Source organism: Balaenoptera musculus, chromosome 17 (assembly GCF_009873245.2).
Source record: "Balaenoptera musculus isolate JJ_BM4_2016_0621 chromosome 17, mBalMus1.pri.v3, whole genome shotgun sequence".
NCBI lineage: Eukaryota > Metazoa > Chordata > Mammalia > Artiodactyla > Balaenopteridae > Balaenoptera > Balaenoptera musculus.
This window is the reverse complement of record NC_045801.1, coordinates 13,800,001-13,824,178: the sequence shown is the minus strand read 5'-3', so window position 1 is coordinate 13,824,178 and position 24,178 is coordinate 13,800,001. Positions and strand designations below refer to the sequence as shown.

At 45.4% G+C, this 24,178-nt stretch overlaps 1 protein-coding gene and 1 long non-coding RNA gene across 5 annotated transcripts; one reads left to right on the top strand and one right to left on the bottom strand.

Moving 5' to 3' along the window:
• Window positions 1-1,325: 1,325 nt before the first annotated feature.
• On the bottom strand, window positions 1,326-7,037 carry LRATD2 (LRAT domain containing 2). 3 transcript variants are annotated; one of them, XM_036830643.1, is made up of 3 exons: window positions 6,587-7,037; window positions 4,993-6,325; window positions 1,326-3,951 (listed from the first exon to the last, which is right to left on the bottom strand). In XM_036830643.1, the coding sequence occupies exon 2, from the start codon at window positions 5,953-5,955 to the stop codon at window positions 5,017-5,019; it is 939 nt and encodes a 312-aa protein (XP_036686538.1). In that variant the 5' UTR covers window positions 5,956-6,325; window positions 6,587-7,037; the 3' UTR covers window positions 1,326-3,951; window positions 4,993-5,016. The 3 variants fall into 3 exon arrangements, with proteins under 3 accessions (XP_036686538.1, XP_036686537.1, XP_036686536.1); XM_036830642.1 differs by having other exon boundaries at window positions 1,326-6,051; window positions 6,573-7,037; XM_036830641.1 differs by having other exon boundaries at window positions 1,326-6,051.
• On the top strand, window positions 6,674-22,210 carry LOC118883627. Of its 2 annotated transcripts, none has more exons than XR_005017060.1 (3): window positions 6,674-6,774; window positions 7,466-7,538; window positions 21,245-22,210. It is a non-coding gene; the product is annotated as an uncharacterized LOC118883627 (long non-coding RNA). The 2 variants fall into 2 exon arrangements; XR_005017061.1 differs by lacking the exon at window positions 21,245-22,210 and adding an exon at window positions 13,187-13,511.
• The last annotated feature ends 1,968 nt before the right edge of the window (window positions 22,211-24,178 follow it).

The following is a 24,178-nucleotide window of genomic DNA, read 5'->3' as shown; positions in this document are numbered from 1 at the left end:
CTGCTTTATTTGAATACCGATCAACCATCAGCACTTCACAGGACCACCTTTCATTATATTTGTTCTACATGTATGAGTGAAATTTGATTTCCCCTTAGAAACAAGCTCAGGGGTAGAGATTATCTAAGGTTTTTGTTCGTCTGTAATCTTTATATGTTCTAGTATCTCGTCTAGGGCTCAGCATCCTTTAGCCCTTCATACTCAGTACCTTGCTGTGATTGCAAATCAGACACTAACCTTTCTTGCATCTACTGTGCAGATAAAATCGTGTTTAATAAGCAGTTTTTCCAGGAAACTCAGTAAAGGGAAATAAAAGCCCTTTTGCACACATTTTGGGCCTGTTCATTTTGGAGGTCCTTTTAAACACTTCCAAACATGTCATTTTCCTACATTAAGCAAACTCAGTCCATTTAGGAGAAAGAGGAACAGCAGCCTCCACCAAAATCACCCCAAAATATATGCACATTCTGTATTAGGCTCCCTTCCCTCTACTTTCCTGTGCAATGAGAACCATGATAAATTAAGGACAACCACTCTAGGGAAAAATGGTCGCACTGCTGCTTGAGCTCTCAATAACCTTCAGCATTCAACACTCTTCCTATTTAAAATCCTCACGGGAGCCTGTTGATGGAGCCCAGGTTTTTGAGCCTCACAGGACTGTGGTAGTGACTTCAGGTGCTGGTCTAAGGAGTGCTGGTGGCCTCCCACACACCAGTCCCAGAGGACACATCTGCTCCTGTACCTACTGCTGGCACCTGCATCCTTTATCATGTCAGCAGTGCCACTTGATCACATGTGCCTGTTTTCTGTAATTAAATCACTCAGCGAACCCATTCCCTTTGTCTGGGATTCTGAAACCACCTAAGACGCAACATGGGTTACTGATCTTATTACCAAATCTCCCCAGTACAGACTACAAAATGTGAGTGTGGTTTCTGGCAACGTTTGCATTGATCCTGAAAAAAATCAACGGGTATTGAAAATTTATGTTCACAAGACGTTCTTCATGAACATGGAGCCTAGAAGCAATAGGTGATTAATTCCCACACAGTAAATGCAGGGAGGGTTTTCAGTCACTAAAAGAATTCATCAAAATGTTTACTGAGTAATGCAAAGATGAAACACACTTAATATTTCAGAAAAATTGCAGTTAAGCCGAGGAGCTTGGATTTGGACCAAAAATGGCAAAAAGAAAGTATACAAATGGAAAAAAAAAACGTATATAAAGAGAGTTAACTCTAATGAATGGTTTATTGGAAACCCTCAGAGCATTTTTCAAAAGGACTTGACAGATTCTATTGTAATAAGACATAGTGAAGAGGAAATGGTTTAAAAGATATCATCAGTCTTTTATTTATCTAAGCACTTGCCCTTCATTTTGAAGGAAATGATACAATTTCAAATCAGAACCTCCTTCTCAAGAAGTGGTGTGAGAACATAACATTGATTTAACATACAATCTTCAACAAAAGTAAAGTTTACACAATTCACTAGGAAATAAAATACATATGAAATTTATCAAGTTAGCCAATGTAATTCTCCATGGGTCACAAGTATAGTTAAGAACAAAACATAATGAAAAGCTGAATAAACCAGTCAAGTTTATAGTTACCCTGATTTAAAAAAAAAAAAATTCACAAATAAAATGTAACTTTCCAAACAAATCCTTTCAATGATGATGATCACACTAGATTTTATTTTAATTTACAAAAAAACAACGGTTAGACAATCACAGAATATCAAGAGTCTTCAACACAGTGGATTCCATTTTGTTAAGAGAAAAAAAATAGAAAACAATCCTTAAATCTTCTTCACTCTCCATAGTGTATGTTGTAGAAAATTAAAGTTTTGCTTCCAAAAATATGTTTCCATGTGGTTATGGTGTTGTCGACTGGTGCTATTAGGGCCAGAAGCAGCAAAGACATGAGAAATTTAACTACTGAAGTGTCATTTTTCATAAAAACTAAAAATTTCCTTAAAGGTCTGGAGTAAAGTCTTCTGCTAGGCTTGTTAGTGCTATAAAGTCATTTTAAATGAAATGTGGAGTAAAACTACAAAAAGTATGAGTTCTTTCAATATAAAAAGTTGTGTAGCTGAAGTTGTAGGCTCCTTTGCCATACATAAGCAGTCTCAATAAAATACTTGCTCAAGTAAGAAAATATAATTTGTCTGATTACATTTAGCATCCGTTCCAGTTGGGTGTCCTGCTTATCCCTGCCAGAGTTTCTAAAGAACATTAGAATCAATATTCCTTGCCTTCAAAGAGCATCCGTAATTCACAGTACAAAACAGTTCTAGAGTCTTAGTCCTAAGGAGAAACAAAAATTATTAAATATATATATATATTTTAAAGTGCCAGATGTAGCCATTGCCTGGACATGAAAAACTCTTATCCACAACACTGCCGTCCTCAAGAAAGGTGCCAACAGCTGATTCAGTCCCCTTCCTTGCAACCTTCAGTGGCTGGTTGGTGCTTTAATTTAAGCACGATGACCCTAATAAAACTTCCAACAGAATCACTGTTCCGAAGCAAGACGTACTTCACATCTCTGGTACCCTGTAAAAACACGTGATAAAGCAGCATCTGGAGTAGATCTTTCCTCTTCTAGATCATTTTCAAGCCCTGTTATCAAAAACCTCTTCTCTAGAGGGAGAATGCTACTATTGATATAGATTTTATAGGAGTTCTTCCTTCAAGTTGAGATTTCTCACAAAGCTGTTTGTAACAGAGTCACTGCTGTCCCTCGGTGTGACCAATGACATTCACTTTCCATTGAGGGGTGAAGGAGGGAGACAGAGACCGGGCAGTGGAAAAGAGCTGGCTGGCTAGCCCAGAGCTGCTAGACAGTGCTGCTTGCTCTGTTCTCTCTTGCTGTCTGCACAATGTCATTACATTCAACTTTCCCTTGTTTGTGTTAAACATAAAAGACAATCCAAATCTAGAAGGCTCTCCTAAATGTCTTTACCCACGTTTACCTTGCTCCGCTTTTCCAGGAGCAAAAGAATACAAACACAAAGCTACAAGATTATTAAACAAGAAAACTAGATCAACATTTCCAGCAAGAGACTGACACTTCTCCAAATCCCTGGACCAGGGCTAAGTGTGGTTCATCTTTAACAGTGACAGGACCTGTTTGGGGATTCCTGTGAAAACAGGGAACATAGCTAATGCCCTTGTAATGAAATAATTTCATGTTGAGGTGCTATAAAGGTCTAGGCTTTTAAAAATTATGGCCTCAAATTCCCAAGTTTAAAAAAAGTACGTGTACAAGGAAATCCTTCAAGTTTTGTTGCCTTGATGTAAAGATCTCCAGGCAGGAGGCCTGAGATGGCCACCATTGTAGAACATTCAAGTATGAGTCTACTCCAGCTGTAAGAATTGGGTCACAAAATGACTTGTTCAGTGTAACCTATAATGATTCCCAAAAGAAAAAAAAGAAACTTTACTCAACTTTTGAGACAGCATTAGCAATGCCAATGCGCAGCAGAGAAGGATTCTGAAATCAAGGGCACACATCATTAAAGAGCTCACATGAAAACAAAGGACAGATTGTACACATTTTTTAAAGTCTCAGAGTAAAGCAAACACAGCAGCAGATTCAAATAGTATCAGCCATACTGCTTCGGACAGATCCCACAATCACCAATCCATGCTTTAGGACTGTCACCAGATCTGGCGCTGACTACACCAGGTTGCATTTATTTATGATTGCTGTCACCCCTCTTCATTGAGAAAGCATTCTGAAGGGCTGTTCTCCAAGCGACAAGAAGACTGCAGCAATATAACAAGACTTTACATCTTGAATTAAATTGCATCGAGTGTGGCTAGCAAAATAAACAACTACCACTGAAATAGGCCTCAAGCCTAAGATTTTACCACCAGCAAAAACTGAGTGAGGGGGATGAGGCAGTGAAGGAAAAAAAAAATTCACAGGACCACCACACCAAAGCCTGAAATTAAAAAAAAAAAAAAGTTACCTTCTCTATTCAGGAAGAGAGTCAGGTGGGGGAATGGACAGGAAACTGATTCCTGCCAGGGCAACCCTGTCTGGCTGTTTCTGTAGTGGATACCTTACGGGGTGGCAGCAGCCGACCTCCTGTGTGACCTGGGGATGAACACGGCCAAGCAGGCTTAATTAGATCAGAGACACAAAGGCCTATTCCCTCCTTTGATAACAAATACCGCAGCTGTAAGTGCCTACAATAGCAAGCGAGAAACAAAGGCAGCAAAACAGAACCAAAATTGAATCCTTCCTTTAGCTGGCCCTGACAATGATTTACATGTAACCTGGGAAGTGGCGAAGGCCCAGGAGACTCAGCTGGAAGCCAGCTCCAGAAGACAAATCGCTTGGGGATGGGGAGAGGGAAAATAGCAAAATCTTTGTTTTGTAGCCCAAGTTTACTCAACTATTTGTTACACTTCACAGGGGGCTGCTTGATTTCAGTCTGCGGCTCCCAGACCTGGTCCTGGTTTTACCAGCCTTGCACCCCAGGAAAACCACAAGATAAGTCACCCCAGCTTCCCGGATCCCTCACACTGCTCTTTGGAGGTAGCACCACCACAAACCTGCTCTGGCTTTACTACAGGGCATCCTCCGAGCCCATGGTAGGAGGGGAAGCGGGCGGAAGGCAACAGCAGGCATTGGTACTCCGAACTTTTCTCCACCCCTAAGTGCATAAGAAGCGTCGATATTTGGACCCAAGTCCAGCAGGGATTAAGTGTGTGGCAAGTCCACAGTGTGCCTCACCCCGGGAAAGGAAGACAGATTGAGCCGGCGGGCAAGAAGCCGAGAAGCGCCCCCGGCCAAAGTGCTCCTACCTGCTCCCTCTTCCTCCTCCGTCCAAGATAACAAACTCAAGCCACAGCTGGCTGCGCTTTTCGCCAACTCTCCGTTTTCCAAACGGCCCAGGAGCCCAGAAGGGGCCCAGAAGGTGGTGGAGGAGGGAGTGAGAGGAGGGAGGGGGCAGCGGCTGCTACAACAGCTCCCTCACATAGCTCCGCTCTCAACTCGCCGGTCAGTGAACCACCGCCTCTCGGTCCCCCTCCTCCCGGGCGGGCGCGGGGGGTCGCCCAGGAGGCGGCGTAGTCCGCGCGGCGTCGCTGTCGCCTACGTCCGGCTCGGCGGGGTGCAGGTGCGTGGCGAGCTCCTGCAGCACCGCGGCGCGCCCGATCTGGTCGTTGCGCCGCTTCTCCATGATCAGGTCCTCCAGGCTCTGGAACTCGAGCGTGTGGCTACGCTGCGCAGAGAGCTGGATCTGCAGCCGGTAGGGCTGCTTACCGATGCGCAGCTCGCCGCCGATCTTGAATTCGCGCTTGCCGTAGCGGCACCAGGCGGCGAAGCTCTCCGAGTTGCGCCAGCTCAGCTCGCGCTCCTTGGCGCCCACGTGCGCCAGCGCGTTGCGCACCACGGCGCTGGGGCTCAGCGGCTTGTAGCGGTATAGATCGTTTACCACGCGGCCGCGCCGGCCCTGGCTCGCGTCCGTCAGGAAGCTGTTGCTCACCTCCAGCCGGTGCAAATGCACCACCTGGAAGTTGCCCACGTAGACAGCCCAGTGCGGGTACTGCGCCTGCGACACGAACTCCACCAGGTCGCCAGGCCTGCACTTGTTGAGCAGGTTCTCGGGCGTGTAAGTGCTCAGGGCCGCGGAGCCCGGCGCGAAGCTTTTCTGGTAGATGCACTCGTCGCGGTAGAACACAGAGCACTCCACCTCGTGCAGCCGCGGGTCATAGGGCTGCGGCGAGGGCAGCGTCAGCCCATCCCCGCCGTCGGGCAAACCGCCGCCACCGCCATCCGGCCCCTGGGGCGGCGGCTGCGGCTCCACGTCCTCGTCGTCATTGGAGAAGATGTAGGAGACCCCGATGCGGGGCCCGTCGTCCCGGTCCACGCCCGTTGGGTCGGCAGTGGGAACTTCCTTATAACTTAGGTGGGTCAGTTTCTCCACCTGGTTGCCCATCACGCTGCGGACACACGTTCACACCGCCGTGAGAGGAGAAAGCGAAACCACCACTAGGGTCATTGGCACAGGTCCCCGGACAGGGGCCCAGACCACCTGTTGGGAGAGGAAGGCAAGGAAGCCATGTAGGAGCCCTTCCGTGAAACGTGCGATTTGTTCTTAAGAGGAGGAAGAAAGGTTGTGAGCCGGACACCTGGAGCCATTTTACGGGGAGTCTCAGATGTGGCGAGCTTTTCCTCACTTTTCCGCCTCCAGGGTCACGGTCGCAGGAGGCCGGGCACTCCAGCTCTCCCCCGCCCCCATCCCTTCACCTCGCCCAAGCAAAAGCCCATTGCATCAGCGACTCCTACCGCTTCCGCCAGCGCCCTACCTGCCAATCCCAAGCAGGAGGGAGAAAGGAAAAGAAACTTTAATTCCCCTTTCCTAGCCCCCTCCTTTCACCTCAGGGTCCTAAGTTAGCCCCAGAGACGCCCCCCCATCCATCGCTGAGGAAACCGGCTAGGACCCCGCAGAGCGGCCCGGGCAGGTGAACCGCCCTACCTGGCTCACCTGCGGCGCTTTCTCCTCCCGTCTTGCCCGCCCCTCCCCCCGCGCGCCCGCCCTCTAGCTCGGGTTACCTGCGCAAACTCACCCGCCTAGAGGTGGAGGCCGTGGGGAATTGGGAGGGGCCCCCCCGCCGCACCCTGAGACTTCTAGGGCGAGTTTGCAGGTGTGGGCTCCGCAGTCTCTCCTCTCCGGGCGCCAGCGGCTGCGAGGCTGGGCAGGGGGGAGCAGCGCATGTCTTGCCACCGCGGCTACGCAGCGCCTCAAGACTTGAAGGTGGGGAGCGGCGCCTCTTCACACAGCACCCCTTCCCTCCGCCTGAGGCCGCTTTTCCCCTTCAACCTGTTCTTGGGGGAGGTGGGGCTCTCTAGAAGGAGGAGAAGGAAGCAGCCCTGGTGCCCCGCGGCGGCAGCTCCCGCACGGGCCGGGCGAGCAACAAGCGCCGGAGCGGGAGAGACGGGATTGTAGATCCGGCTCCGGTCTCCCAAGGCGGGAGAGCAGCCCCTGGCATTTAAAGACACAGGCGCTCGCTCCCGGAGCCCGGGTCTTTCCTGCACGGCACTGAGCCTCAGGCATCCCCGCCTCCGCCCCGCCCACACGGGCCACGGGGCTCCGCCCAGGCCACGCCCCCGCTCCAGAGCGGGTTTAAATCCCGCCGGTAAATAACTGACGCGCCGACTGGACTGGCGGTCTTCGCGCCTAACCAGTAGGATCCCTGCTTACCTTCTTAGAGCGAGACCTTGTTGTGGAGTCCTCGGTGCTTGCTCAGGTTGTATCTTTCGGAGCTGTGAGCTTTAAAATGGAGTTGGAAAGCAAACGCCACCTGCCAGTGTAGAAAGGAGAGAGGGATTAAGAGTTTGGTGTTCGTTCCGTTTCCCCTTCGCCTCTTCATCCCCAGAGTACCTGGAGAGGGAGGAATAGTCATTAGAAAGCAAACAAACTTTTGCTTCTTTCTTTTCTTTCCTAGAACCGATTTCTTGCCAAAGGTCACAGAAGAGAATTTTGTACTAGGACAGCTGGAGAAGTGCTTCCGTTTAGAGGTATTACCAGAATAAGCCCTGTGAAACTTTCAGATAGAAAAAGAAAAAAAATTTTCACAGAAAGGAAACAGTATAAAACAGAATGAAGACTTAGTTACTGACTTTGTTCCAAGACCCGGGCTCTTAATAATATCCCTCGAAGTTAGTACAAAGTTGATTTCATAACCTCCAGTGTTGTTTTGAGAGTTACCAGTTCATACATGGGATAGTGAAAGAAAGCATTCAGCTCTGCTTGTTTATTTTGGGGGTAGAGGATGTAGGAATTGCCTAATTGGCTTTAAGAACATATTAGCAGAGGCCCTCGGTGGATATATTTCCTTCCTGCTGACTTACAGAAGGAAGTGACAGGAGAATAGTATTGCCTATTAACCTCCACTACAAGAGGACAGTTCCTCCCTCTCCCCTCTATGTTGGTTTTGTTTCTTGTACCTAAGATGGAAGCTACCAAAGTGGTTGTTCTTATTTTTATTTTTTTATTTTTTAAATAATGGATTGCAGTCGGGGTGGAGGGATGACAATAAACAAGCTTAGACTTTCACTGGAACACTGGAACACCCAAAGTAATTCTTGGTGGAATTAAGAATGCAACTCAAGACCTCCTCTACCCTGTTTTCCATCACTGTTTCTTTTGACTCAGTTTTTCCAGGTAACACTATTATTCAGTGTGTATACCGACCAGTGGAAACAGGAATATACTAACACCACTGTGATCCTTTTTAGTTTGAGGGGAAAAAAAAGAAAGAAATTAATCTACTTACATACTTTTGAGCCCCAACAATCAATATTGGCAGGGCTGTGGTGGAAGTTAGTCCTTCAGCAAGTCTAAGATCACAGTATAAGTTAGACCAAAAAGAGACTTCTGTATGTCTGCTGTATAGATTAAGTATTTTCCGACCAGCCTCAGGCATGTGTGACCAGATGAGTCTCCTCCCTGGACTTTTTGATAACACGTGCTCTGGAAGCTGCTGTTTTACTTGACTAGTATTTGCCACTAGCATGTGAGCTCATGTAGATGCCCATTTTACAGGGAGGGAGGGGGTTTAGACTGAGAGAGGCAATGGCAAGTCATCCCATGTCTGTTAGACTGGGGAACCTCTGCTACCATCAGCTGTGGTAGGCCACTTTGCCCCTAGGTGGTACTAGCTAGTTTGCCTGGTGATGGGGGAATCCATAGAAGGACACAGTAGTATGACAGTTTGCTGCCAGCACTCTGAGGCACAGATCTAATGAGTAAGGAAACAACACCTTGTTGTCCAGGTGTCTAGCCTATTGCCTTGATGAGCTCTGTTCAGGTACACGGTTGTGGCTCAACAACAGTTCTTGAACTGACCAACTATAAAGTCTCAGAGGGAACAGGCTCTGAGTCTTTTATATCCCAATGCCTGGCACTCAGTAAGTGCTCGATAAATGCTTGATGGACGCTTTAGGGGAATTCTTGGACATATCAATAGCCTGTCTCCTGTGTAACTTCTTCCATGAATGCCTGTTTAGGGCCCAGCCTCCATCTGATCCCCCAGGGCTCTTGGTCATAGGTTACAGAATGGCTCCCAAACATGCTTTGCTCATCTCAAATGCTTGTTTAATAAATTTAAATTAACTGTCAATAATTTGGAGACTTGGGAAATCTCACATAAAAATTCAGATTTTCAGATTCACTTGAAAGTGCTAATGTATGAGACCATTGGGCCCACATTCCAGGATGGCAACAAAAAGCTAGAGCTGAGCAGTGGTTGCCTTGGAGATGAGATGTAGCCTCCAGTTGGCCCCAGTCCCTGTCCTACCCACTTCACCTACTAGTTCCTTGACTGGCCCTGGGAGCCTCTGTGTCGGCCAACTCTGCCATCAAATTTCTATATTATACATTGTATCACTTGATTATATGCAAGTCAGCACTTGATCACATAGCATCTGGTATTATTCTTTAATTCATATATTTAAAATGTCTTCTAAAGAGAGCTTGATTCACAACTTCTTTATCCATTCATCTGTCAATGGACATTTCGGTTGTTTCCATGACCTGGCTATCGTAAATAGTGCTGCAATGAACAGTGGGGTGCGTGTGTCTTTTTAAATTACGGTTTTCTCAGGGTATATGCCCAGTAGTGGGATTGCTGGGTCATATGGTAGTTCTGTTTTTAGTTTTTTAAGGAACCTCCATACTGTTCTCCAAAGTGGTTGTATCAATTTACATTCCCACCAACAGTGCAAGAGGGTTCCCTTCTCTCCACACCCTCTCCAGCATTTATTGTTTGTAGATTTTTTTTTGATGATGGCCATTCTGACCGGTGTGAGGTGATACCTCATGGTGGTACATATATACAATGGAATATTACTCAGCCATAAAAAGGAACGAAATTGGGTCATTTGTAGAGATGTGGATGGACCTAGAGTCTGTCATACAGAGTGAAGTAAGTCAGAAAGAGAAAAACAAATATTGTCGAGTAATATTCCACTGTATATATGTACCACATTTTCTTTATCCATTCGTCTGTCGATGGGCATTTAGGTTGCTTCCATGACCTGGCTATTGTAAATAGTGCTGCAATGAACATTGTGGTGCATGTGTCTTTTTGAATTATGGTTTTCTCAGGGTATATGCCCAGTAGTGGGATAGCTGGGCCATATGGTAGTTCTATTTTTAGTTTTTTAAGAAACCTCCATACTGTTCTCCAAAGTGGTTGTATCAATTTACATTCCCATCAACAGTGTAAGAGGGTTCCCTTTTCTCCACACCCTCTCCAACATTTATTGTTTGTAGATTTTTTTTTGATGATGGCCATTCTGACCCGTGTGAGGTGATACCTCATGGTGGTACATATATACAATGGAATATTACTCAGCCATAAAAAGGAATGAAATTGGGTCATTTGTAGAGACATGGATGGACCTAGAGACTGTCATACATAGTGAAGTAAGTCAGAAAGAGAAAAACAAATACCGTATGCTAACACATACATATGGAATCTTAAAAAGCAGTACTGATGAACCTAGTGGTAGGGCAAAAATAAAGACACAGACGTAGAGAACGGACTTGAGGACACAGCGGGGGAAAGGGAAGCTGAGATGAAGTGAGAGAGTATACACTACCAAATGTAAAATGGATGGCTAGTGGGAAGCTGCTGCATAGCACAGGGAGATCAGTTGGATGTTTTGTGACCACCTAGAGGGATGGGATAGGGAGGGTGGGAGGGAGGCTCAAGAGGGAGGGGATATGGGGATATATGTATATGTATAGCTGATTCACTTTGTTGTACAGCAGAAACTAACACAACATTGTAAAGCAATTATACTCCAGTAAAGATGGGGGAAAAAAAAGAAAAACAAATATTGTATATTAACACATATATGTGGAATCTAGAAAAATAGTATAGAGGAACCTATTTCCAGGGCAGGAATAGAGATGCAGATGTAGAGAACAGATGTGTGAACTCCTGGGTGGGGGGGGAGGGGAGGGTGGGATGAATTGCAAGATTAGGTTTGACATAAATACACTACCACGTGTAAAATAGATAGCTAGTGGGAACCTGCGGTATAGCACAGGGAGCTCAGTTCGGTGTTCTGTGATGACCTAGATGGGCGGGATGGGGGGTGTGCGAGGGAGGTCCAAGAGGGAGGGGATATATGTATACATATAGCTGATTCACTTCGTTGTGCAGCAGAAACTAACACAACATTGTAAAACAATTACACTCCAATAAAAAAATAATAGTAAAGAGAACTTGATTCAAAATATATTTCTTGAAGACCTACTAGGTACCTGTTAGTCTTAAACACCACACATTTATTCTACGAGTACAACAGGCACTATGTTAGGTTTTGTAGGTATTCATGTCCCCATGAAATATATAGACTCCTTAAGACAGTGTGACATGTCCTACAGGAAGGGAAAGTAGAGGATGCTGAGGGGAAGTTTCAAGACATGTAGATACAAAGGTGAATGTTAAAGTGCCTGCCATCAGGGGCTTGGACTAGGGTGACACAACCCTAAAATTAACAATGACATCTACCATTGAGTGAGCTCCTAATTCTGTTATAAAAGACAATTCAGTTTAAAGAGGCTAAGTGACTTCTTCCAGCTGGTGAGATCTCACAGGTCTGCTTGACTTCAAGGCCTGTGCTCATAACCACTTTGTTTTAAATAGAGACAAATACATTCTTCAATATTTAACAAATATTTGAGTGTCTGGCTTTACTGGGCTCCAGAGATAAAAAGCCACAGACTCAGTAGACAAAGTCCTTTCTCTTAATGGCTTTTATGTGTTGACAGGAGGAGACAATTGACAAGTTTAAGTAACTGTATATTCCTTTCTGAGAGGGATAAGGGCCATAAAGAAATAGACTAGGGTAATGGGGTTGAATAACTGTGGCTACAGAGGGTGGCAGGGGTGAGGTGGCCTACTTTGGATAAAATGGTCAGAGATGGGCTCCTAAAGAAGTGAAACTTGGGCTGAGACTTGAAGGATGAGAAGGAGGTGGCCTTGGCATTCCCTCCACAGGGAACACCAAGAGCAAAGGCCTGAGGTGAGAAGGAATTGGAGTGTTTAGGAAAAAGGGGGGATAAAAGGTTGCGACTAGAGCACAGTCAGTGAGAAGGTATGTGATAAGGCGGTGCAGTTAGAGCCATGGGAAAGCTTTGGGGGTTTAGGGTTGTCACTCTGGCTGCCCTATGGGAAATGGACTGTAAAGGGATGAGAGAGGAAGCAGGTCCTATAAATGACCACGCCATAGGGAGGAAAGGCCTTCCCTACAGATGGAGCCTCGTGAACAAAGGATAAAGCCACCAAGTCACCTTCCCTGAGAGCAGCCATTAGATTCAATTCAAACGTTAGATTTGAATTCTCAGCCATACTGTAGCTGCGTCCTCCCCCAGCAGTGACCCAGGTGTCACATTCCACACACCTCCTTGGAGGAGGCACTCAATAAAAACAAGTTGTGTTGAATGCCAGTTAATTACTCTCACGGTATTCCTGTCCAGAGCAGAGGGGAATAATCGAGAATAGATGTTTCTACCTGACAAGACATTGGCCCCCGACTCTGCAGGTGTAGTGGAGATCTCGGTTTAAATGGCTCAACCCAAGAATGTACAAAACAGGAGCAGGAGGGCAGAATTATCTGCTTAGGCAGTCTGGAACTCTGCCTGTTCCCAGGGCCGGGCCCCAGGCTCACGGCAACGGCAGATAGCTGAGTGAGTTTGCTGGAAAACAGGTTCCTCCACAACTTCCTTATGTTGGGAAACTTCCAGACTTCCCCGTGCCTGTTACCCACAGCTGGAGTTCTGTTGAGACATAGAAAGTGAGTGGTAGCAGAATGAAAACACATGACCTGGGTTGGCGTCTTGTTTGCCAGGTTCATGACCTTGGAGCCGTCCCTTACTTGCTCTGGGCCTCCTTTTCCAAACTCTAAAGTGGGGCTCATGATCCTATCTGCCTCACTTGGGAATCGTCATATGAGACAGTGTATGTGGAAGCACCTCGAAAATTCTAAAGACTGTGTAGATGCCACGTGTTATTTACACCTACCAAACCCTAGGTTAGGGCCGTGTTAGAGCCAGATGATGATTTTAATATGCGGAGCCAAAGAATAACCATTTGTTACGGGCATCAGCTTACTAAATCTCCATACCAATCCTGTTTCTTTACATTTCCCAGATAAGAATACAAAGGCTCAGGAGTATGAATCTTATGGATTATAAGTGGGAGAAGCTGGATTCAAATCCAAATCTGGCTGGCTCCAAGTCCATACTTTTCACGCCATGTCAAGCTGCCTCAGGAGTACCAGCATGTGTGTTGTTCATCCAGACACTGGCCAGTCTGAGGACCAGGGGTCTGCTTTGTCTTCTGGATGTAGAGTGACCAACTTGTCACAGTGTGCCGAGGACGATCCTGGTTTCACACTGAAAGTCCCACGTCCTAGGCAAACTGGGACACTTGGCTGCCCTACCTTGGTGGCTCCCTATCCTGGTCATTGCTTTTTCTGCCCCTGAGCTGATTGGGGATATTGCTGGGGGTGGAGCAGGGAAGGGGGAGGGGAGAAAGGAGAGTCAGGTGTTCTAGTCCAGACCTCACTCTCATAAAAGGTCGCCATCTCCAGGCGAGGTTATGCATACAGCAGCAGCTATGCAAACTGGGTTATCCAGTAAAAGAGACAATAAATATTACATGCTTTTGGCATTCATTCTTTTTTTTTTTTCTTTTTTACTTGGATTCTTTCCAGGAGGTGAGGGCTGGGCCTGTCTCTCCTTTGAGAGGACTGGCCTGCAGCTGCTCCCTCTCTCTTCACCCTCCCAGCCTGTCTTGGGCTTTAAAACCTGCAGAAACAGTTTTGCACTTTGGCTGAATGATTCCTCCATCTTCAGATTAAGGAAGGGAGCACAGAGGCTGCCGAGTGTCATCCTTTTCCTTGGCTTCTGCATTTTATTTCCTTTTCCCCTCAGATCCCCAGAACAGGCTCTCTCAAGCAGGCTGGGCAAGAGCTAGTCTGCCCTGTGGTTTGGGATGTGGAGGAGATGCCCTGAGAAGTGGTCTGGGGCTGTCACCCACCCCAGACCTTCAGCTCTCCATGCATTAATCCTGTGCCTAAATTGTGAGGAAGCTTTTAACCCTTTCCTGGAAGAGGGCTCACCAGTTGGAAAACACCGAGGCTTGTGCCTCCCGGAAGCTGGCTGTTTTAGGAGGCCCCTGACATTATATTGTTGGTGTTGAACCGGAGTTTGATTTGTGCCCAGGAGTCTGAGCTTGTAGCTGGGCTCCTGCAGAAGCCTCATGAAAGATGCATTTCACCAGGTGGTTCCAGGGGAGAGACTAGCTTAAATTACAGCTCTACAAATCCAAATATTGGCATATCTGCAAATCCAAATGTAGGGATTTCAAAAAAAAATCTAAATTCTAAGAATCTTATTTTGCACTTCTTGTGCAAGAAGGGGAGGATGAGCTATTCAGAGAAGAGACAAGGCTGTCAATAACAAGAGAAGCTTCGGCAGAGCAAACCCAGTGTCCTTTTCTTTCCTTGGCCATTCTTCATGCTTCCAGGGAAGAAGAGCTCCGACAAGAGAGAGGAAGACAGTGTTTGTTCAGCGCAGCTTTCTGCAGGACAGATTAGGGGGACCACCCACCCAGTACCTGGGGCATTGGGCTCACTAAATCTGGTTGGTCAATTTCTGCCTGCTTTCCCCAAACCACTTCTAGGCCTGGGGCCAAGGGATCCTGATGAAGGACTCACCTCCCTATAGTCTATTCACAACACAGCAGCCCCCAGCAATCCTGTGAGATAGCGAGCCTAGCCAGGTCTGCTCAAAACTCTCCTATGGCTCCCTGTCTCCCTTGGAGAAAAGCCAAAGTCCTGAAGTCAAATCCGGGCTCTTACCCCGACACCAAATTAAATCTCGGAGACAGAGTTTTGGGTGAAGTAGAGAAGAATTAGCTTCATTGCTTTGTCAGGCAAAGGGGGTCACAGCAGACTAATGCCCTCGAAACTGTGTGTCCCAACCCAGAGGGGGTAGTGAGGAGTTTTATAGGAATGGTTCAAAGAGGGTGTGATCAGCTGGTGGACATTCTCCTGATGGTTTGGTGGTGAGGTAAGCAAGAGTCGGCATCATCAGCTTTCTGGTTCCAACCAGTCTGGGGTCTCCGTGCTTGTGGGCAGCAGACTGTCCTTAACCATTAACTGTTAACTTCTCCCACTTGGCGGGGGTTTCAGTATCTGCAAAACAGCTCAAAGATGTTGTTGTGTGTATCCCTTGATGGGGAACCAGGACCTCGTCCCAAGGCTGCACTATGGTTTCTCTTGACTGTTTGTTCCTCCCCTGTCTCTGCATCCCCTCCTTTCCCTAATTAACAACTACTTGAACCTGCCCATTGGAACTCAGGGAGGGTCATGGAGGCTGAATAAAGCCTGTTTCCTGTCATCAAAGAAATGGGGGACACACAAAGGCTTTGTGCCCAGGAGCCCCACAGGGTCCTGCTCGGTATCAGTCCCTAAAATAGCCCCACAGCCCTGCCTGCCTCCTTCATTACCCGTCTGATGCCCCATCGCTCAGACCTCCAGATGCACTGTCCCCTTGCTCTTCCTCCCCCGTGGTTGGCATGCTTCTCCCCCATGTCCTCAACATTTGCTGTTCCTTCTGCCTGGAACGCCTTTCCCCCAGGTATCTTCATGGTGTGCTCTTTAGTCTTGACTCAGATGTTAGCTTCTTGGTGAGCTTTCCCCAACAGCCCTATTTAAAATTTCAAATGTCCTCCCATACATACCGTCAACTGAAAAAGAAAAATGCACAACCTAAAAGTTGAGAATTATGTTGTATTCCTCAGGCTTGCTGAGAACTTAAGTCTGGGAGGCAGCTGCTCAGCCATCTCTGAGGGACGGCTACAAAAATGGTAAAGGAAGAGCCAAGACAGAAAGGAGCTTTTGCGACAAAAACCAGGTAGTCAGACCATCAAAAGATTACTGTTAATTAAAGAAAAACCAGACATCTCAAATTAATGAATTTAGCATTTTCCTATGTATGAGAAGATGCAAGAGCCTGGGCTCACTGAAACCATTCCTTTGATGTGCACCTTAACTATCCAGGGCTAGTATCTTTTTTCTTTTTTTTCCATCCCGAATCCCCTCAGGGTGCAGAGTCAGGGTGACCGCAGTGGCTGAGGGCTTGATGGCTGAAACACCCTTTGTTTACTGATGCGGCAGGCGACATTTGTCATCCACAATACCCTTTATCCTCTTTCCTGCTCTATTTCTCTATCACTTATTCAACTCACTTATCACCTTTCAGTATTCTATATACTTTATTAATTTATTTTTGTTTATTATCTCTCCCTGTTAGACGATACACGCTATGAAATCAGGGATCCTTGTCTTGTTTATTGGGTTCTCCCGACCTCCTAGAACAGTGCTAGGCTCAATACATTGTAGTTAAATGAATAAGTGAAAAGGCTTTTTATGGGTCATCTCTAGTCATCCTCACAACAGCTTTAATGGTGCGGGAATATTGTCAATTTACAGATGAGAAAATGAATTCTAAAATGTACTAAATGCTTAGGGTACACCAGGTACTGTACTAAGCAGTTGAGTTTCAGGGGGCTTAAGAAGTTGGGCCCATGTAACACAGCTAAGTTCACCATGAAATTGTATCTCTGTACTGTCCAACATGGTAGCCAGTACTCACATGTGGCTATTAAGCATCTGAACTGAAATGTGTCATAAATGTAAGATGTACATCGATTTCCAAGAATGAGTACAAAAAAGGTAAAAGATCTTGCTAATGTTTCCATACTGATTACATGTTGAAATTATAACATCTTAAATCTATTGGGCTAAACAAAATATATTATTAAAATTAACATCTCCTGTTTCTTTTTACTTTTTTTAATGCGGCCACTATACAAATTTAAATTACATGTGTGGCTTGCATTTGGCTCTTCTAGCTGTTTCCATGACACCTTATGTCTCTGTCTTCAAGTATATTACCTCTTGGACCCTTGAGGGCAAGAGTGAAATGAATTTGTCTTTCCTATGAGGATAAGAGCAAAGATATGCAGAATGCATCAACAAGTCTCAAAAGCATTAATATACCTGTTATATACTGCTTGTGTCCCCCCCAAATTTATATGTAAAAGCCCTAACCCCAAATGTGATGGTATTTGGAGGTAGGGCCTTTGGGACATAATTGGGATTAGAATGAGGTCATGAGGATGAAGCCTCTGTGGTGGGATTAGTGCCCTTATAAGAAGAGGAACAGATACCAGATCTTCCTTTCTCTGACTTGTGAGGACACAGTGAGAAGGTGGCCATCTACAAGCCAGGAAGAAGGCCTTACCAGAACCTGACATAACCAGCACCCTGATCTTGGAATCCTAGGCTCTAGAACTGTAGGAAAATAAATTTCTGTTGTTTAAGCCACCAGTTTGTGGTATTTAGTTACGGTAGCCCAAGCTGCCCGAGACAGTACCTAAAGATGAATGCCTGTCTCTGGAGGACAGTAAATCTCCAGAGAAAGCAAATGGGCTAAAGTAGGCTCCAGGGGGATGTGTTTTAAGCAACTCCTGGTAAAGCAGATAGCCCCCTGCACAAAATTGAGAGTGGGGTCTGTGAAGAAGGAATTCCCAGTCTGATGGAGGTGGACAAGGCTGGCTGTCACAGAGCCAGAACTCCACCCCTAGCATTACCGAGCATCTTCTACTCCCTTTTACTCCCTGCCAAGCGAGCAACCTTCTAAGAGGCTTTCTGCTGCCCCTATAGACCTGCTTATAAAGATGACACATTGACCTAGTAATTACAGTTCTTTTCGCCATTCAGTAAGCTGAGGGGGCTGGTTTTATGTGTCTGACTCTGTGGGCTGAGTCTCTCCATTTTCAGTGGGTTGGCAGAGTTGGGTTTCTGAACTTTCGATCTTGAGGATCTCACCTCAGATGATAGAGAATTCATAAAGGTGGTACTAAACAAAGAAACAAGATAGTAGCAGCTAATATTTATTGAATGCTTACTGTATCCAGCACCACCCTAAGAGCTTTATATGTATTCACTCCTCTAATCCTTACCTGTGAGGTAGGCATTATTATCATTATCCTCATTTTACAGACGAGAAAGCAGAGGAATAGTAAATTTAAGGATCTTGCCCATGACAACACCACTAGTGATGTGCAGAGCCAAGATTCATATACAGGACAGTGCCATGGAGTAGGGGTAACCTCCTGCTACCCACCTTGCCCAGGCAGTAACCCATATGGCTGAGTTCCTCTGTCTTCATATTCCACACTCCTCTTGGTCCCATCTGTGGGTGATGAAGCCATCGCCTTTGCATGTGTTCATAAGTCTGACTCTTCACCATCCTTCTGGGCTTATCTGCCAGTTTCCCAATCACCCTGTATGCCTCGGCCATTACCAGTCCTTGGTTTATGTTCATCTCACTCTTCACAGGCAGAATAGTGCCACTGTGGTTGTCGACTTTTGTGAGAAATGGGGCTCTAATTGTTCTAAGTTGAAGAAGAAATTTTAATTTAATTTTGTTGAGAGAAGTACAGCATCTTGCCTACCCCGTGCTTAGCAGAGTATCAGGGCATTTTCTCAAAAATTCTGATAAGTCGATGAATGTCTGATATGAATTTATTTCTTGCTGTTGGGTTTTTTCCCCCAAATAATAATTATATCTGCTCTTTATTGATTGCTAGGGATGGTTCCAGGTGTTGTGCTAAGCACTCTGTGTGCTTTATATCGTTGCATCCCTGCCACACAGTGGGTGGGTTTTACCTCACAGATCAGCCTCAGAGAGGTTGAATGATTTGGCCGAGATTCCAAAGCTAGGAAGGGATGAACTAGAATCCACATTACTTGCGGAGTTTTATGGATGGTAGTCTCCATCTGCATATGAGGCTAGATAGGCAGGAATGCCCCTAAAACCATAAGGAAATGGAACCTACGTGAAATGAGAATTGAGGGGGGACAGACAGATATACACAGATACTCTCACCGACACCCACAGACACACACACAGACACACACGTACCCTGGTCCTAGACACCCCATCGGTTAGGGAGCCAGGACAGTGTAGTAGTTTAGAGAAGTGATTTTCAAATTATCTGCAAAAAAGGGCCAGGCTGTTTGTTTTGTTTGTTTGTTTTGTTTATAACTTCCAACTTTTTGTGAGCTGATACCTTTGTAAAATAACATAGATATAAATTATTAGAAGAATTAAGTAAGAATATAATACAATGACATAGAAGCCCAATTTTTAAGTTATTATTACATTTAGCAGACATAAAATAACTGCCAAATAGTTATAAAATTTCTAGCAGCTCACCCCCAATTTCCGTTCTTCCGCTGCGACAGGTAACAAGCAGTCGTTGGATCAGCAGAGGTACTCATGTCTCACTCTGCAGGGCTGGATCAGGGCAACGCTTGCTTCTCCAAGGGTGGTTACCACCAGGCAGTACGGGCCTCACGCGGGAGCTGAGCTTGCTGGAAATGCAGGATCTCAGACTCCGCCCCTGATTGGCTGAACCAGGATCTGCCGTTTAACAAGATCACCAGGTGATTCTAGTGAGCAGTTAAGGCTTGGGAAGCACTGATTTAGAACAAAGGCTCTGAAGTCAGACCACCTAATCAAGCTCTATCTCTTACATCTGTGTGCCCTTGAGCAAATCACTTAACCCTGTGCTTCAGTTCCCTAGTTTTAACAGTACACTCCTCTTCTGGGCTATCGTGATCCCTGCAAGGTAATGCTCCTGGAGGGTTAAGGGCAAGTGAGAGAGCGCTCAGTGGAGCTTAGCACTCTGTAAGGTAAGGATGCCATAGCTATTGTTGTTATTGCTAACGATTTTTAAAAAACATTTTCTTAGGCCATACTGTTGTCCTTGAGACATGAGCACCCAGGCCAATGATATTTACTTTAATGTTTGATGTTTAATTAGCAGTCAGCTGTATGAAAAGTTTCCCCTTCCCCTTCCCCTTCCTGATCCTGGTCATTTGGCTTTGGGACTAGTGATGCTATTTAAGCCCCTTGGACAGGTTCCTCACCCCACTCATGATCATCTATTGGTACTAATCATCCTGAACGGGGTGAGTCTACAGGAGGACCTGGAAGCTGGTAAGTTCTGGTTTCCCAGTCTGTTAAGAACTTTTCTTACCAGGGCTTGGTGGAGAGGAGGGGAGGGAGCTACTGCAGTTCAGCTGGGAGAGAAGACACATGCCCTTGTTGGTGTGGTTTCTGTGACAGCAGTGACTCTGGTTGCTCTCTTTCTTTTCTTCTGTCTACAGATAAAAGCCAGTGTGTCCTCTAGTGAGACTGACAATTTTGTGAGCACGGAGCCAGGAAAAGGCAGCAAACCAAAGTGAACAGTCAGCTAAGTAGAGTTTGCTGGAGATTTACGCAGAAACCTACCCACAGAAGCAGGGCTGATGGATTTATAACTGACGGGATAATTTGTTCTTGTGTGCTAAGATAAGGGTAAACAAATTTCATGCTGTGATGTAAGCCCCTATCTGCAGAAGTCAGGAGAGATTCCCTGCCCTGTTGCTGAATCGTGTGCTTGACAAATTATCCTCAGAGGCTTATTTTAAGAGACTTTATCTGGAGGTCTCACTGGGGCCCAAATGTGAAAGGTGGAAGGACATGCCTGGGGGCAGAGGAGGGGGACTCTTCTGTCCCTGCACATCTGGAAGCTCAGAAATGAAAGTGGCACGGGGCTATAGTATTTGGAAAATCCTGGAGAGGAGCTGGGATGGAAGCGAGTAACTGTGTGATCCCTGAGGCTGATTGAGGAAATATGCCAGGAAACATGTGTTCCCATTTCAGCCCATCTTGGCCTTGGTCCAGCAGTCATACCCACCCTAGACCTGCCTCTGCCCTTTATTTTGTCAACAGCAGGTAGATAAAGTGCTCTTAGTTTCCAGAGCTTCTCATCACACTTCCTGGGAAGGAAGCCCTTACTGAGCTCTAGGAACTGGCTAGCTGTCTCCACCACACCTCTAGAGGACAAACGCAGAGTCTTGATAATCTTTATATCCCTTATGTGTAAGTTTTCTATATGTGCTAAAAATGTTTACAGAAATAAGAAAGCTGGAGCTCTGAGGGTGAACCTCTTTAAGAAATACAGGAATGTAACTTAAATTTTGCAAAATTATCATTATCCTATAATATTTACTATTTGGTGTTCTGCCATTTTAAAAATAATTCTAATTAATCTATATGTAATTATTATTATCCCACTTTACAGATATTGAAACTGAGGGTCCAGAGCCAAGAAAACACAGCTCTCATGTAATGAAGCCAGGATTCAAACCTACTACTGTTAGATGTCCAACCCCACTTTGTCCAAGCTGATGCTAGAGTAACGATCCCAGGTCCTCCATGTTCCTTTGGGGACTTCCCTGAGCCTAGGCCTGGGCCCCATGTTTCCCATTTGTAAAACTGGGGGAGGGATGGACTAGGATCCCACAGGCTGCTTGTCAGTGGGTGTCAGAAGTGCAGGAGAAGAAGGTGAGCAGCCCGGGACGCTGGGCTTTAAGGCTTGAGCAATGTCAAGTGGGAGTCCCCAGTAAATCGAGATGTTGCCACACAGACTTGGGCATGAGAAAAATTAACAGAGAGCCAGTCACTATTACAAGGGCTTCAAGGGGCAATTCAACCCAGGTATCAGAAGTCCAGTCTAAGACTGATGAGTGAACAGGCTGGTGGGATAGAAAACAGGTTGATCCCCAAAGATGTGTGTGGCCACAGTTGTGTGGAGAGTAAGGCCAGACACACATGCATGCACATGTGCACACCCACGCATGGATACAGCCATCAAGAGAGCATCTGTGTGCAGCCAGAGATACAAGAGACAGGATAAGGTTCTTTCATGTTGCAGGTAATATCACCCCGACTCTCAGGCTTCCCCTACGTAGGACTTTGCAGATTATTAAAGTCTCTAATTAGTCTTATTATTCATACTTTCCATATTCCTGGTGCAGACAGTGTGTATAATGTATTACATTTTATGGAAAACAAAGGATGAGATATGTAATATATATATTCATGTTTTTTTCCCGTGATTTTTCCACATATAGACTATTTCTGTAAGTTTACCCAAAAAGCTTATAAGCATGGTTGCCTCTGAGTAGGGATCTAAGTGCCAGAGTTGGTAAAGAGAGTAACTTTGCATTACGTTCCCTTTTATAATATTTGAACCTTTTAATCATGGATATGGATTCCTTATTCAAAACAATAAACTGTTAAAAGAAAAACACACAAAAACAATGTTCCCGTGTCTGTCTTACACTCCGATGTTTCTGAATTGGTTCCTGTGAGTGAATGATTGTTTCTGAATGTGATTAATTCTGAGAGTATTTATGATACGGTTGGAGGCTGTTTATGGTTCAATGGAGAGGAGCGGATTGATGGAAGACCCTTGGAGGTGAAGAGGATGGAAACGCCCTAGAGGAGGGAAATTCCTCCAGCCCCAGCCAGGAAAGGCCAGATTAACCACCAGGGAGTGATGAGTGTCAGTAATTCCAGTAAATCAGTTAAGAAATAAGCTGGACTCTTTGTCTCGATACCTAGCTGAAGTGGGAGTAGCTATAAGTATTGGGAGATTTGAACTGAATTTAGGGAACTTATATATTTTTTTTTTTTGAAAATAAGATGAGTGTACACACCAGACATTTCTTGCTGGACTGACCTGTGGCTGCATAACTGAGATGCAGACTTTAAAAGAACTAGCTGACTTTGTTTAGTACTGCATGAAGCCGGACAGTGAGTAGGTGTTTTGCTGGTCTCATCTCATTTAATCTTTAAATAATCCTAACAAGTAATATCCCATTTTACCTGTGAAGAAATTAAGACCCCAGGCAGTTAGGGGTTAATCAACTGGCCCAAGATGTCACAGCTGTTGATAATATGGCAGAGTCACATGTGGCTCCAAGTACTCTTTGATTCCAAACCTTTGGCTCTACCCAACACTGCCTGGAAGAAAAGGAGACAGGGCTTAATTACCTACAAGAAACTGGCAAATAATTATGCTAAGGTAGGGGCTCTCAGACACTGGCTACATCAGAATCTCCTGCAGAGCTTGTTAAAACACTTATTGCTAACCCCACCCCCATGGCTCGGATTCAGTAGGTTTGGGCTAGGGCCTGTGAATTTGTGTTTCTAACAAGTTCTCAGGGGATGCTGATACTCTGGTCTGGGGGCTCCACTTTGAGAACTACTGCCATAAAGTAAAGAGATTAGAATAGGGGCTCTTAAAGCTTATTTGGTGATTTTAGGGTCAGACATGGGAATAGGGCAATTACATGCTGTTTATATTTCTTGTAATTATTTCCTTTGTGTTTTTGTTTGGATTTTAATAAAATACTTTTTGGAACTATCCACCTATCTCATCTATTTTAAGGGGAAAAAGGGAAATGACTTTGTGTCTACAGGCAAATCAGAGAGTAAGGGGGAGCAGTGCACCTTAAGGTGTAGAGTTCAGACGTGGCCAGAGGACTCCCCAGAGGAAAGGCCCAATCACTAGTCAGGACTCTTCCGGTCACAAGTGACAAAAATCTAACTTCACTCATTTAAAATTGTATTTGGTTGTGTGTAACAGAAGCTCACTTTACACAGGTGTCTTGGAACCAAGTTTCTGATTTTGTTGTACAATAACACTTCTGGAGTTAGGTGGTCACTGGCATTGCTTTAGAAGTTCAACAATATCAGGTCTGACATCTCTTTTTTATTTTCTTTTTTTACTCATGACTCATTTGCTCAATTTTTTTTTTTTTACTCATTTACTCAAAATGGCTGCTGTGGCCCCAGTCATCACATCTGTGTTCTAGTAAGAAAGAAGGTGGAAAATGGAAGGGGTGTGGTCCATCTCATCAGTTGTTCATATCCTTCTTTAAGGCTTCAACTGTGTCCCATAACCATATCTAGCTGCAAGAGAAATGGATAGAGTGAGTGGTTAGTTGGGTACATTGCCTCCCTACACAAAATGAGGATTTTGTAGTCAAAGGAAAAGAAGTGATTGGATATTAGGAAAGCACTTAATAATCATGCACAGCAAATTGGGCAGAATGGGGAATAAATTGCCTTTATGAGAAAAGCAAGAGTGGAGTGGCTTCAAGAAGGCTGTATGAGTTAGCTTTTGCTTCATAACAAACCACTCCAAAACCTAGTGACTTTTTAAATT

Excerpts from the sequence above, each read along its gene's own strand:
- LRATD2 (XM_036830642.1), bottom strand. The coding sequence starts at position 5,955 with ATGGGCAACCAGGTGGAGAAACTGACCCACCTAAGTTATAAGGAAGTT.